The 14,917-nt window shown below is 55.4% G+C and overlaps 1 long non-coding RNA gene, 1 pseudogene and 1 gene segment (V, D, J or C); 1 reads left to right on the forward strand and 2 right to left on the reverse strand.

Moving 5' to 3' along the window:
• On the forward strand, positions 1-7,633 carry LOC145526519 (uncharacterized). Of its 2 annotated transcripts, XR_014068945.1 has the most exons (3): positions 1-3,267; positions 5,439-5,566; positions 6,041-7,633. It is a non-coding gene; the product is annotated as an uncharacterized LOC145526519 (long non-coding RNA). The 2 variants fall into 2 exon arrangements; XR_014068946.1 differs by having other exon boundaries at positions 1-5,566.
• Positions 2,933-3,451, reverse strand: LOC145526506 (immunoglobulin lambda variable 1-40-like). The segment is given in 2 exon segments: positions 2,933-3,243; positions 3,353-3,451. Coding segments are annotated over 2 exon segments (357 nt in total).
• A 4,747-nt stretch (positions 7,634-12,380) lies between the features above and the next one.
• On the reverse strand, positions 12,381-12,929 carry LOC145526731 (immunoglobulin lambda variable 1-40 pseudogene; annotated as a pseudogene). Its single transcript, XR_014069129.1, has 2 exons — positions 12,831-12,929; positions 12,381-12,721 (listed from the first exon to the last, which is right to left on the reverse strand). The product of XR_014069129.1 is annotated as an immunoglobulin lambda variable 1-40 pseudogene (transcript).
• Positions 12,930-14,917: the final 1,988 nt, after the last annotated feature.

A 14,917-nucleotide genomic window follows, 5' to 3' on the forward strand; every position in this document is an offset into this window, starting at 1 on the left:
GCAGGAGACGGTGCCCTCGGATCTGGGCTCATCAGGGGCATCACAGGCAGAGGGACATGAGCTCATCTTGGGGAGCCCCTGCTACTGACAGTCCACAGACCACCCCAACCCTGAAGTAGGAAATGCTCCGATGGGGTGGAGAGGAGAGGAGGGGAGGGAAGGATACAGCCGGCACCTGTGGGCTCACGAGAACCACTCCCGGGATTCCCTGCATCCTGTGATGTATCACCGGTACCCATCACTCCTCATGGTCTCTGCTCTGACCCTTCGGGAGCAGAGTTCATGCCCTGAGGGACGATCTGCCTGCTGGGACGGTCCAGGGACTCTGCTGAAGGCACGTCTGGGAAAGCCTCCTGCTCCTGATCTCAAGTGAGGCAGCTCAGCTCCAGGCTCTCTTGATCACACGGATGACCAGGCAGCACTTCACTGGTATCAGAAACTGTTTACATTTTCTGAGACTTCAGCAAAACTGACTGTACTGTTGGGAGTAGACATATTGTGAACCAGAACATAACTCAGGAAGAAACTGATTCTGGGGAATTTATTTAAACTTTGACAGCTCTCAATGAACAAGCCCCCGACAGGCTGAGGTTCTCTCCCAGGTTTCCATCCACCTGTGTCACTGTGGGAAGCCCTGTTGTACCAGACGGCACGGTCACACTCAGCCTCGTCCTCAGGCTGCAGCCCAGGGACGAGCAGGAGCCCTGCGTTGGCCGAGGCGTCTCTGGATCCAGAAAACCCACGGGGACCCCGGAGCCTGGTGCTTCCCGGAGTCTAAGTGGTAGGACAGGGGGCCTGAGGAGGCCTCGCTGGCTTCTGCCGGTTCCAGTAAACGGCACAGCGGCCAACACGATGTCAGTGTTCAGGGTGCAGGGAGCCACAGAGTCACTGTGGTCTGTGAGGGGACGGGGATCTCCCCACACACAGGCCGTGAGACCAATGCCAGTCTCAACAGTCCAGGGCATCAGGGCTGCGGTGTGGACACCCACACCAGCACCAGCTCTAGGGGTTTAGCCATCCTGTGCTGAGAGAAAGCAACAATAAACAGGGGTGTAATTAATATACCTGTAACCTTACAGAAGGAAGTCCACACTACAGCCATTAAATCGAGACTCTCCCAAAATAACAAATGAAAATATGAGAAAAACATGTGAGTCATGATCAAAACTTAAAATCATCATGTGTCTGTACAAGTCAGTGTGAACGTCAGGGAGTATTCTAAATTCACTTTCGCCTTATGCTCTTACATGGAGCAGAACTGGGAACAGCACGTGAGGGATTTTAGGGGGAAAATCTTGCAGTAAGTTGTGAAGTGCGGCCCCAACATTCTTGTTCTCACCGTGTGAAATGAAATACGATTTTCTGTCCGTTTCAGAGCTGCTGCTACAGTGTCTGCTTCCCACAACGCGCTGGAAATTGCGCTCCCTTCTCAGTATCTGTGTCTGAGGCCCAATTACATCAGCCAAAGATCCGCACCGCTTGATTTGGAGCCTCTTAAGCAAAGCTCCTCTGATACAGTGGAAAATGTGTCATTTTGTGTGTATGAAAATTGAGGATGAGGCAAATTTAAGGCTTAAGGGAAAAGGGAGAATTAGAAGGAATAATCCCACATATTTCAAATACATCACTAATAACTGTGGCCCCACAGCCTGGCCCGGCCGACTGTGCTGCCGCTGCACGTGTGTGTGAAAGGACCATGACAGGGAGCGGGACACACACGTGCTGACCTGGGGTATTCTGTGACCCCACACGGGGGTGAGGCCGGGAGCTCAGGGTTCGGGGTCACTTCCCCCTGGCCTGAAGACCCCTGTGAGCAGCAGGGCTGCATCCCAGCTGAGCAGGAACAATCAGCCTCGTCCTCGGGCTGGAGCCCAGAGATGATCTGGGGGCCACGCTGACCCAGAGCCCGACAGCCTCTCTGAGACCCTGCGGGCTGGTTGTCACTCCTGTGGTCAGGAGATTGGGACCCAGCACAATTGATGCTGCTGCGACGTTGCCCCCTTGGTGCCAACAGTGTTGCTGTTTCCAGGCAGATGAGCGTGGCTGAGTGCCCACAGACAGAGTCACCCAACTGGCTGAGTCCACCCTGCCAGGGCCCCGGATACCGAGAAGGCACAAGGAGGCTGAGAGCAGGACCTGCTCCCTGTGCAGGAGAGAGGGCAGAGGGCAGAGGGCAGAGGGCGGGCCTGCCAGGTCCCAGATATGTCAGATGGATCCCCCACCTCAGACCTGAGATTAAGACAGACAGACTATATGTCCTCAGTGATGGGACACAGACTGTTTCCTTTGAGGCCCTCTCCTGGGAACGGGCTGCTGGAGGGACTTTGAGGACAGTGGGGAGAGGAGGAGCCTCATGCACAGGCAGCCCCCCTGGATGACCTGGACCCAGGGTGGAGCAGTAGCAGCAGGAGGTCCGGCAGAGCCGGAGCAGGAACCCCTGGGCTGCCCCACCTCCCCCAGCGAGAGAGGATCCTGGTCTAGTTCCCGCAGGACTGGAGCCCTGGGGGAGCCTGAGAGGCGGTCACAGGAAAGGCAGGAGCAGCAGCCTGGGTCTCAGCTCCACGCAGGGACGGCCAAGGAGCTGCTGTGTCCTGAAATAGACACAGCTGGACTCTGTCTCTCTGGTTCTGAGCTGATTGTCATGGACTCTGTCCCCCAGGACGTGTCTCTGGCATTTCAGGGCCTTCTGCTCAATTTCAGGCATCATATAATATGTGGTTGCCAAAGAAAAGCCTTGGTGAGGGGGAAGAATGAAGAAAATCTGAAGAGATTTCCTTTACCACGTTCCTGGTGGGGGTCTCAGACCCCAGTTTTAAATAAAACAGACAACAGAAGTGGCTGCTTTGGCAGAGGATGGTTCAGCCCCGGGAGGCCCATGCGTTGAGGAGACCAGGTTTTTGTCTCACTTCCCCCTGGTCTGCAGCACTGTGCCTTAATTGTTACCACTCTGATAACATGAACAGTAATAATCCGCCTCGTCCTCGGCCTGCAGCGAACTGATGGTCAGGGTGGCTGTGTTGCCAGACCTGGAGCCGGAGAATCGGTCGGGGACCCCCGAGGGTCGACTGGTGGTACCATGGATGATGGTTTTGGGGGCTGATCCTGGGATCTGTTGGTACCAGTCAACACTCCTGCTATAACCCCCGATGTTGGTGCTGCTTCCAGAGCAGGTGATGGAGACACTCTGGCCCAGGGACCCGGACACGGAGGACGGCTGAGTCAGCCCAGCCTGGGCCCAGGATCCTGGAAGGGGGAGAGACAGAGATGGTGAATCTGGGGTCCAGACACGAGAGCGGGGAGCGGGGCCCGTGTGTCTTCCCAAGCCCCTTTCCCTGTCCCCCCAACCAGTCACCTGTGCAGATAGCGGCTAGGGTGAGGAGCAGAGGGGACCAGGCCATGGTGGATACGGTCAGGGCGTCCTGCCTTCTGTGGCCCCACAGCTGAGAAGAGCGTCCCGACCCCGCTCCTTCCCCTCTTCATACTCTGAGAGGGGGAGGGTCCTTTCATGCAAATGACCGGGCTCCCCCCTCCAGCCCCCACAATTCTCTGATCACCCCTGGGACCTGGGTCAGGTTCCTGTGTCTGAAGGAGACCAGTGTGTGATCAGGGGCGGGGTTGTGTGGGGCTTGGGGGTGGGAGGTCACAGCTATGAACCATTCATGCAAATAAGCACCCCAGACCCCATGTTACACTGTGGGTTCATGACCCTCCAGAACTGCCTTGGAGCAACCCCTGCTGTCCAGACCAGACACACTTCCTGTGATCCAGTGATCACAGCTCTTAGAGTCAACTTTCCGAGAACTGGTTTGAAATTAGGCAGTTCAGGAAGTGGTTGGTTGGAAAAGAACAGTCAACTGGAGTTTACCCTATAGTACATGTGTGTGTTACCCTGTGGGTGTGTGACTTTGAGGTTTTAAATGAACCAAATGTGTTCATGGATTAGTAAAATCTAAGGTCGTCACTTAAAACAGGTGCATAGATTGAAGTGAAGGACATATTGTTGTTCAGTCGCGAACTTGTGTCCGACTCTGGTTCTGTGTTACTTTTGCATAGCCAAGCTACTGTTTCTAAAAGATAATTTTCTTTGTAGGCTCTGTTCATTAAATAATTTTATCTAAATCACATGAGAGGTATCTTATGAAATATTGTTATCAAGAAAAGAACACTTTTACAAACATATTGGCATTCTTAATTTGATCGGACACCGAGGGAGGCTGGGCCAGAACAAGCTCTTTGGTTCTTTAGAGCCTTTAAACTCTGTAGCCTAAAGCTCTTCAGAGCCTTTCTGACACTTTTGGGATCTCCACTGAGGGATTTTATGTGTTAGCAGTAAGTTCTATCTGTGAAAACAGGCTGAGTTATCAGAGCCACGAGTCAGTCTCCGATCTGACATGAGGGACAGGAGATGACAAGGCAGATCAGTTGCTCTCAGGAAACTCAGATGTGACCATAGACCTGGTCCAGACTGAGCAGCAGTCATGGCCCCAGGGGCAGAGCCCCAGGACAGGGTCTGCTCTCCCAGCCGAGGGCCCAGCAGCTCCTCCCAAGCTCACCGTGCATAAAATCAATCCCACAGCAGCTGAGGACAGACCGTCCTCAGCCAGGAATCACTTCAGGTCTCAGGACCAGGGTTTCTCTCCCCACCTGATGCCTCACTCGATGCGCCCACAGGAGGGAGTGTGAGGTTTCAGGGGATAAATCAGCTACGCGAGGGGTTCAGGGATCCCCTGGGACAGAAGGGGAACCTGGGGAGGAACAGGGAGGGGACGAGTAGGGGTCACACCTGAGACCAGAGACCTGAGGCTCCTCGGGAAGGAAGGGTTAGAGAGGTTCAAGGAGGGGACGAGGAAATGAGTGTTTCAGGAAGATCTGGAAACGCGTCCATGATCTCCTGACCGAGTGCGCTGAGTCATGACCATGGAGGTGAACAGTGTAGGTCTGTAGAAAGAGAGACCCCAGGACTGGGGGAAAGTCATGAATGCAGGGAGCAGGAGGGCAGGCTCTTAGCAAAGAGCCGAGGAGGAGCAGGAGCGGGCTGAGGAGAGCTGGCGGGGTGCCCGGGCTGGGCTCTGGGGGAGCCTCCCCTCTGCTTCTGGGAAGCGCCTGGGGACTGATGACGACCTGACCCCTTCACCCTCCAATCCCGGGTGCCCGGCCCCGTGTGCAGCGTCAGTCCCGGGAGGAGGCCTGGGGTCCGCGGCTCTGGGTCTGTACCCTGAGAGGAAGCACCTGCGGTCTCGTCCAGCTCAGGCCGCCAAGCCCTGGAGCAGGGCCTGGTCAGGGCCCCTGTGGGTGCGCGGAGGCGCTGCCGGGTCTGAGCCGTGCACAGCGCCCCCTGCTGACGCCCTCGGGGACGGTCACGGCGCTGAGACTGCGGGAGGTGGGGCTCCGGTGCTTGGGTCTCAGTCCTTTTGACTCTTGTGACCCATGGACTGTAGCCCCCAGGCTCCTCTGTCCATGGGATTCTCCAGGCAGGAACACTGACGTGGGTAGCGGCTTCTTGCTCCAGAGGATCTTCCCACCCCAGGGATAGAACCCCCATCTCTTATCTCCCTTGCATTGGCAGGTGGGTTCTTTACCACTAGTGACACCAGGGAAGACTTGTGAGGAAGGAGGGTTCCATTTTTTCTTGTCACCAAATACTCTGTCAATGAACAAATGAATTAAATACCAAGAAGTATTACATGTCTTTGATAGTGTACAGGGACTTCTTTTTTATTTTCTCGTATTGTATTTTCAGGTGACTCTGACTACTTTGTTCTCATGATTCCTTGTTTATTTTTTCCATTTATCTCCTTTTCCTTACGACCCAAGAGTGTTTGTATTTGCTCATCAAACAGATTTGATAATTTGTCCCTAAACATATCTCTCACCTAATTTCCTCATCTGAGGCATCTGAGCATTGATGTCTATGGAGTCTCATTTCCCTTCAATTTTTAGTTTCCTGGTTCTTGATATAAGTGACAATTTTTACTGGGTCCTGGATATTGTAGAAATTACCTGAAGAAACTCTGAATTCCATTTTCTTTTCCTTTAACAGGAGATCCTTCTGCGGCGGGAGGTCAGGGATGTGTGTTCACTGCCCCGTGACCCAGCAAGGGTGGCCCTGTCCCCCCTGGCCTGAGGTGCTGACTCCGATCTGGGAACCTGAGGCGACTCCTGTCAGCAGCTCCTTCATCCTGGGGTGTGACCACCCCTCGTGAGCCGCTGCCCTCGGGGGGGAGTCGAGCTGAGGGGGCGGCTGTGCTGCAGTCAGTGGACGCTCAGTCTGCTGGGTTCTGTGGCCTCAGGGGCACCAGGCAGGGAGGGGCAAACACCCCAACCTGGGAGCCCCATGGCTGTGGGGAAGCAGGTTTACCTCTCCTTAAACTCTGGCCTGAAGCACTGTGGAAACTGAAGCTGTGAGCCCATGAGAAACAGGAATAATCAGTCTCGTCCTCAGCCTGAACTGAAGTGGTCAGAGAGGCCATGTTGCCAGAGTTGGAGCCAGAGAACCATTCTGGGACCGCTGAATGTCGTTTGCTGTTTTCGTAGATCAGTAGTCTGGGGGCCGATCCTGGGAGCTGTCGGTTCCAGCTCACAACCCGCAGTGTTGCTGCTGCCTCCAGTGCACGAGAGGGTGACCCTCTGTCCCAAAGTCCGGCCACGGAGGGCGGCTGAGTCAGCACAGCCTGGCCCAGGATCCGGGAAGCGGGGAGACAGAGGTGGTGACTGTGGGCTTCAGGAAGGAGAGGAGAGAGAAGGGGCATGCATCTCCCCAGGGCCCTTTCCCTGTCCGTCCGTCCAGTCAGCTGTGCAGAGAGCGACCAGGGTGAGGAGCAAAGGGGACCAGGCCATGGTGGACACGGTCAGGGCGTCCTGCCGTCTGTGGCCCCACAGCTGAGCAGAGCGTCCTCACATGATTCCCTTCCCTCTTCATACTCTGAGAGAGGGAGGGTCCATTCATGGAAATGCCTCCCACCCATCGGTCAATGGGCCCTGGGTCAGGTCCCTGTGCCTGAGGGTGGCCAGTGGGTGGGCTGGGCCAGGGTGTTCTGGGGCCCCGGGGTGAGAGGTCACAGCTGGGAATCCTGGGCAGGAGGCACCAGGAAGTACCAGGCGGCCGGTCTCAGCTCTCACCCGTCCAGACCCTCCGGAACGGCCCCCGCGCGCCCCCTGGTGTCCAGGCCCAGACACGCATCCTGACCTGTGACCAGAGCCCTCAGGGAAGCCCCTGGCCCTGCTCTGGGCTCTGTCTCATTCTTGCCTTCAGGCCAGGAGCCCGTTCTGTGTCCCCCGTGAGCTCAGGGCTGTCTGTGGGCTCCCCTCAGACCCTCAGGGTGAGTCTGCACACGGCGCCCTTGGCAGCTCAGGGGGCAGGGCCCAGGACACCTATTCTATTTATCAGAATCAGGTCAGGACAGTGATGACCGCATGGATGCAGCTTCCTGACGGTGCAGTACGCGGGTGCTTTCTCCTTCATTAGAAATCAAATGAAGCCGTGCCTTACACACGCACACAAGCACACACATTACCTCAAATTCCTGGTTCACATGGACTATAAGCATTTTCCTTTAAATATACTCTGACCCCACTGTTCTAGCTCCTGGTCTCCTCTTTCCTACGTGAGTTTAATAAAATATTTGCCCCATGTTCCCCCCTCTCTGCTTGGGAATTGAAGCTGCCTTTCTGCGTGAGGCTAACTCTGCTCCCAGCTCCCAGGGCACAGAAGAGAAGGTAACTGTGGTGGCACCACCTGTACCCAGGTGCCCGCATCATCATCACCCCCATCCTCCTCCTCTTTCACCCGAGGATAGGAGCCCCCAGTCATCAAGGACCGTGAGGGACCGCATCTGGAGCCAAAGGACCAGTAGTGGATCCTGAGGGTTGGGGACCAGCAGGCATCATGGTTGGGGTCTCTGGCTGGGACCTGTTGGTTCCCGGGCACATCACACCCCTAGTTCTGCTGCTCTTTCCAGGACTCGAGGACCTGAGCGCTAAACCGGACAATGGGCTCGGCTGACGCAGCACAGACTGTGCTCAGGACTCTGTGCTCAGCGGGGAGGGGACAGGTGGCCCGTCACTGCTGCCGAGCCTGGCTCTGAGCAGGCAGAGTGTCCCTCGTGTCACGTCAGGAGCCAGCACCCTTCCTTCTGACATCCAAGGGCTGTGCCCCGACCCCGCTGCTCATACCCCACCGTCTTCTCAAGGGAAATCAGGTATAAGGAAGCAACACTATAAATAATGAAGGGCTTCCACTACCTGGCTACTGGCTGTTTTCCTGGAAGAAAATATTTCCCTCTTGTTCAAATTTTCTTTTATTTATCTTGCTGAAAGTTTATTGTTATCATACAAATATGGTCAAAGTTTATGCTTTATTTTTATGACAGGAAGCAGATTAACACACACGTGAAACTTTTAAATTTATACAATTTTAAAGTTATATATATATTTTAAAATATTGTCCACTTGAACATTTTTGCATTCATTCTCATTCATTTTCAGCATAATCTCATATTAATTGTTGAATTAAAAATATTTTCCTCTATTCTTTTAACTTCTATTATTGAGTTGCCAAACTAACAAGGAAGTGAAGGACTGCGAAAAACATTCCTCGACCCGGTGGGTGCATTACTCCACATAACCCCACTTGCCAGGCTGTCAGCACCCCGTATGTGGCAGGGCATCTTCATTCTCGGGGACCAGCCAAGGCAGCTGTGGAGAAAATCTGATTGTGTGTGTCATTGCTGGGGGGAGTGTGGTGGGGGGTGGTCTTTGTATTCTCTATTCAAGGTTCACAGATGTAGGTTCCATTTTTGTCTGGGAAATGCCACCCTGAATTCCCGGAGCCCCGAAATCACACGGGCACCCTCTTCTGTTTAGAGCACCTGGGTCATAATTCTCACCAACAGGTTGCAGGTCACAAAGGCGCTCCTGGTGGAGAGGGGAACCCAGGTGCCCACCGCAGGGGGATCTCAGGAACGCCCATGTCCCTGGAGTTCAAGGAGCCCTTCCTGCACCTCCCCCTCCTCAGACATATCAGCTCACCTGGGACAGAGGAGGATGGGCCCAGGGCTGTGTTTCCCTCCAGGTCACTTCTCACGCTTTCCATTTCTTACATAGTACTTCCTACCCCGTGCTCATGGCAGGTGAAGATCGTGTTTGCAGGGAGAACTGCGATCCATTTGGGAAGGATTGTTATCTTTTTGTTATTGGAGTATAGTAGCTTTACAATGATACTGTGGTGGTGGAGAAGACTCTTGAGAGTCCCTTGGACAGCAAGGAGAGCAAAGCAGTCAATCTTAAAGAAAATCAACCCTGAATACTCATGGAAGGATGATGCTAAAGCTGAGGCTGCAATACGTTGGCCACCTATGTGAACAGCCGACTCATTGGAAAAGACCTTGTTGCTGGGAAAGATTGAGGGCAGGAGGAGAAGGGGATGACAGAGGATGAGATGGTTGGATGGCATCACTGACTCAACGGACTTGCTGCAGGAGATGGTGCCCTCGGATCTGGGCTCATCAGGGGCATCACAGGCAGAGGGACACGAGCTCATCTTGGGGAGCCCCTGCTCCTGACGGTCCACAGACCACCCCAACCCTGAAGTAGGACATGCTCCGATGGGGTGGAGAGGAGAGGAGGGGAGGGAAGGATACAGCCGGCACCTGTGGGCTCACGAGAACCGCTACCGGGATTCCTTGCATCCTGTGATGTATCACCGGTACCCATCACTCCTCATGGTCTCTGCTCTGACCCTTCGGGAGCAGAGTTCATGCCCTGAGGGACAATCTCCCTGCTGGGACCGTCCAGGGACTCCGCTGAAGGCACGTCTGGGAAAGCCTCCTGCTCCTGATCTCAAGTGAGGCAGCTCAGCTCCAGGCTCTCTTGATCGCACGGATGACCAGGCAGCACTTCACTGGTATCAGAAACTGTTTACATTTTCTGAGACTTCAGCAAAACTGACTGTACAGTTGGGAGTAGACATATTGAGAACCAGAACATACCTCAGGAATAAATTGATTTGGGGAAATTTATTTAAACTTTGACAGTTCTCAGTGAACAAGCCCCCGACAGGCTGAGGTTCTGTCCCAGGATCCCATCACCTGTGTCACTGTGGGAAGCCCTGTTGTACCAGACGGCACGGTCACACTCAGCCTCGTCCTCAGGCTGCAGCGCAGGGACGAGCAGGAGCCCTGCGCTGGCCGAGGCGTCTCTGGATCCAGAAAACCCACGGGGTCCCCGGAGCCTGGTGCTTCCCGGAGTCTAAGTGGTAGGACAGGGGGCCTGAGGAGGCCTCGCCGGCTTCTGCCGGTTCCAGTAAACGGCACAGCGGCCAACACGATGTCAGTGTTCAGGGTGCAGGGAGCCACAGCGTCACTGTGGTCTGTGAGGGGATGGGGATCTCCCCACACACAGGCCGTGAGACCAATGCCGGCCTCAACAGTCCAGGGCATCAGGGCTGCGGTGTGGACACCCACACCAGCACCAGCTCTAGGGGCTTAGCCATCCTGTGCTGAGAGAGAGCAACAATAAACGGGGGTATAATTAATATACCTGCAACCTTACAGAAGGAAGTCAACCATACAGCCATTAAATCGAGACTCTCCTGAAATACCAAGTGAAAACCACAGAAAAACTCATGATTCATAAATGGATCTTAAAACGATCATGTGACTGAACAAGATAGTGAGATTGTCAGGGAGTATTCTAAATTCCCTTTCCCCTAAATGATCTTACAAGGAGCTGAAGGACTGAGAAGAGCAGCTGAGGGATTTTAGGGGGAAAACGTGTGCAGTAAATTGTGAAGTGCGGCCCCAACATTCTCGTTCTCACCGCGTGAAACGAAATACAATTTTCTGTCCATTTCGGAGCAGCTGCTACAGCGTCTGCTTCCCACAACGCGATGGAAACTGCCCTCCTTTCTCAGTATCTGTGTCTGGGCCCGATTCCAGCAGCAAAGATCCGCACTGTTTGATTTGGAGCCTCTTAAGCAAACTTCCTCTGATACATTGGAAAACGTGTCATTTTGTGTGTATGAAAATTGAGGATGAGGCAAATTTAAGGCTTAAGGGAAAAGGGGGAGTTCGAAGGAATAATCCCACATATTTCAAAATACATCACTAATAACTGTGGCCCCACAACCTGGCCCGGCCGACTGTGCTGCCGCTGCACGTGTGTGTGAAAGGACCGTGACAGGGAGCAGGACACACACGTGCTGACCTGGGGTATTCTGTGACCCCACACGGGGGTGAGGCCGGGAGCTCAGGGTTCGCGATCACTTCCCCCTGGCCTGAAGACCCCTGTGAGCAGCAGGGCTGCATCCCAGCTGAGCAGGAACAATCAGCCTCGTCCTCGGGCTGGAGCCCAGAGATAGTCTGGGGGCCCAGCTGACCCAGAGACCGAAAGCCTCGCTGAGACCCTGCGGGGTGATTGTGACTCCTGTGGTCAGGAGTTTGGGACCCAGCATCACTGATGCTGCCATGAAGTTGCCCCCTTGGTGCCAACAGTGTTGCTGTTTCCAGGCAGATGAGCGTGGCTGAGTGCCCACAGATAGAGTCACCCAACTGGCTGAGTCCACCCTGCCAGGGCCCCGGACACCGTGAGGGCACAGAGGAGGCTGAGAGCAGGACCTGCTCCCTGTGCAAGAGAGAGGGCAGAGGGCAGAGGGCAGAGGGAGGGCCTGCCAGGTCCCAGATATGTCAGATGGATCCCCCACCTCAGACTCTGAGATTAAGACAGACAGACTATATGTCCTCAGTGATGGGACACAGACTGTTTCCTTTGAGGCCCTCTCCTGGGAACGGGCTGCTGGAGGGACTTTGAGGACAGCGGGGAGAGGAGGAGCCTCATGCATAGGCTGCCCCCCTGGATGACCTGGACCCAGGGTAGGGGGCAGCAGCAACAGGAGGTCCGGCAGAGCCGGAGCAGGAACCTCTGGGCTGCCCCACCTCCCCGAGTGAGACAGGATCCTGGTCTAGTTCCCGCAGGACTGGAGCCCTGGGGGAGCCTGAGAGGCGGTCACAGGAAAGGCAGGAGCAGCAGCCCGGGTCTCAGCTCTGCCGAGGGACAGCCAAGGAGCTGCTGTGTCCTGAATCAGACACAGCTGGACTCTGTCTCTCTGGTTCTGACCTGACTGTCATGGACTCTGTCCGCCAGGACCTGCCTCTGGCGTTCAGGGCCTTCTGCTCAATTTCAGGCATCATATAATATGTGGTTGCCAAAGAAAAGCCTTGGTGAGGGGGAAGAATGAAGAAAATCTGAAAAGATTTCCTTCACCAAGTTCCTGGTGGGGGTGGCAGATCCGAGTTTTAAATAAAACAGACAACAAAAGTGGCTGCTTTGGCAGAGGATGGTTCAGCCCCAGGAAGCCCATGTCTGGAGGAGAGCAGGTTTTTGTCTCACTTCCCCCTGGCCTGGAGCACTGTGCCATTGTAGCTACTACTGTCATAAGATGCACAGTAATAATCCGCCTCGTCCTCGGCCTGGAGCGAGCTGATGGTCAGGGTGGCTGTGTTCCCAGACCTGGAGCCGGAGAATCGGTCGGGGACCCCCGAGGCTCGACTGGTACCACCATAGATGAGGGTTTTGGGGGCCGATCCCGGGATCTGTTGGTACCAGCCAACATAATAACTAGAATAACCGATGTTGCTGCTGCTTCCAGAGCAGGTGATGGAGACCCTCTGGCCCGGAGACCCGGACACGGAGGCCGGCTGAGTCAGCACAGCCTGGGCCCAGGATCCTGGAAGGGAGAGAGACAGAGATGGTGAATCTGGGGTCCAGACACGAGAGCCGGGAGCAGGGCCCGTGAGTCTTCCCAAGCCCCTTCCCCTGTCCCCCCGTCCAGTCACCTGTGCAGAGAGCGACCAGGGTGAGGAGCAGAAGGGACCAGGCCATGGTGGACACGGTCAGGGCGTCCTGCCTTCTGTGGCCCCACAGCTGAGCAGAGCGTCCCCACCCTGCTCCTTCCCCTCTTCATACTCTGAGAGGGGGAGGGTCCTTTCATGCAAATGACCGTGCTCCCCCACCAGCCCCCACAATTCTCTGATCACCCCTGGGACCTGGGTCAGGTTCCTGTGTCTGAGGGAGACCAGTGTGTGATCAGGGGCGGGGCTGTGCGGGGCTTGGGGGTGGGAGGTCACAGCTGGGAATCCTCTGAAGAAAGCTCCAGGAAGTCCAGGGGCTCCTCTCTGCTCTCACCCTCCAGACACTCAGAAAAGGCCTCGGAGCGCCCCCTGCTGCCCTGGCCCAGACACACACCCTGACCTGGTGATCAGAGCTCTTAGAGGCAACTTTCTCAAAACTGCTTTTGAAATTATTCCCCTTCAGGGTGTGTTTGGATGGAAAACAACAGCCGACTGTAGCTTACCCTGTAGTGCATGTGAGTGTTACACAGTGGACGTGTGACTCTGAGGTTTTAAATGAGCCAAAACGTGTTCATGGAATAGTAAAAATCTAAGGTCGTCTCTTAAAATAGATGCTTACATTTACCTGAAGAAAATGTTGTTAAGTCACTAAGCTGTGTCCACCTCTGGCTCTGCTTTAAGTTTGCACTTCCATGGTACTATTTCTAAAACATAATATTCCTTGTAGCCTCTGTTCTTTAAATAAAGTAATTTTAAAGACTTTCTGACACTTAAGGCATCTCCTGAGGGATTTTTATGTCGTAGCAGGACATTCTATCTGCGAAAACAGGGCAGACTGAGTTACCAGAGCCGTGGGTCAGTCTCAGATCTGACCTGAGGGACAGGACATGACAAGGCAGGTCATTGTTGTCAGGAAACTCAGACATGACCATGGGGAGCAAACCTGACTTAGGCATGGTCCAGACTGAGCAGCAGTCACGGCCCCTGGGGCAGAGCCCCAGGACAGGGTCTGCTCTCCCAGCCGAGGACCCCAGCAGCTCCTCCCAGGCTCACTGTGCATAAGATCAATCCCACAGCAGCTGCGAAGAGACCCTCCTCAGCCAGGAATCACTTCAGGTCTCAGGACCAGGGTTTCTCTCCCCACCTGATGCCTCACTCGATGGACACACAGGAGGGAGTGTGAGGTTGCAGGGGATAAATCAGCTACGCATGGGGTTCAGGGATCCCCTGGGACAGAAGGGGAACCTGGGGAGGAGCAGGGAGGGGACGAGTAGGGGTCACACCTGAGACCAGAGACCTGAGGCTCCTCGGGAAGGAAGGGTTAGAGAGGTTCAAGGAGGGGACGAGGAAATGAGTGTTTCAGGAAGATCTGGAAACGCGACCGTGATCTCCTGACAGAGTGCGCTGGCTCATGACCATGGAGGTGAACAGTGTAGGTCTGTAGAAAGAGAGACCCCAGGATTGGGGGAAAGTCATGACTGCGGGGAGCGGGGGGCAGGCTCTTAGCAAAGAGCCGAGGAGGAGCAGGAGCGGGCTGAGGAGAGCTGGCGGGGTGCCCGGGCTGGGCTCTGGGGGCGCCTCCCCTCTGCTTCTGGGAAGAGCCTGGGGACTGATGACGACCTGACCCCTTCACCCTCCGATCCCGGGTGCCCGGCCCCGTGTGCAGCGTCACTCCCGGGAGGAGGCCTAGGGGCCGCGGGTCTGGGTCTGTCCCCTGAGAGGAAGCACCTGCGGTCTCGTCCAGCCCAGGCCGCCGAGCCCGGGAGCAGGGCCTGGTCAGGGGCCTGTGGGTGCGCGGAGGCGCTGCCGGGTCTGAGCCGTTCACAGCGCCCCCTGCTGACGCCCTCGGGGACGGTCACGGCGCTGAGACTGCGGGAGGTGGGGCTCCGGTGCTTGGGTCTCAGTCCTTCTGACTCTTGTGACCCATGGACTGTAGCCCCCAGGCTCGTCTGTCCACGGGATTCTCCAGGCAGGAACACTGACGTGGGTAGCGGCTTCTTGCTCCAGAGGATCTTCCCTCCCCAGGGATAGAACCCCCATCTCTTATCTCCCTTGCATTGGCAGGTGGGTTC

This window comes from Giraffa tippelskirchi, chromosome 11, assembly GCF_054371585.1.
Source record: "Giraffa tippelskirchi isolate mGirTip1 chromosome 11, T2T-mGirTip1v1.2.pri, whole genome shotgun sequence".
In the NCBI taxonomy this organism is placed as follows: Eukaryota; Metazoa; Chordata; class Mammalia; order Artiodactyla; family Giraffidae; genus Giraffa; species Giraffa tippelskirchi.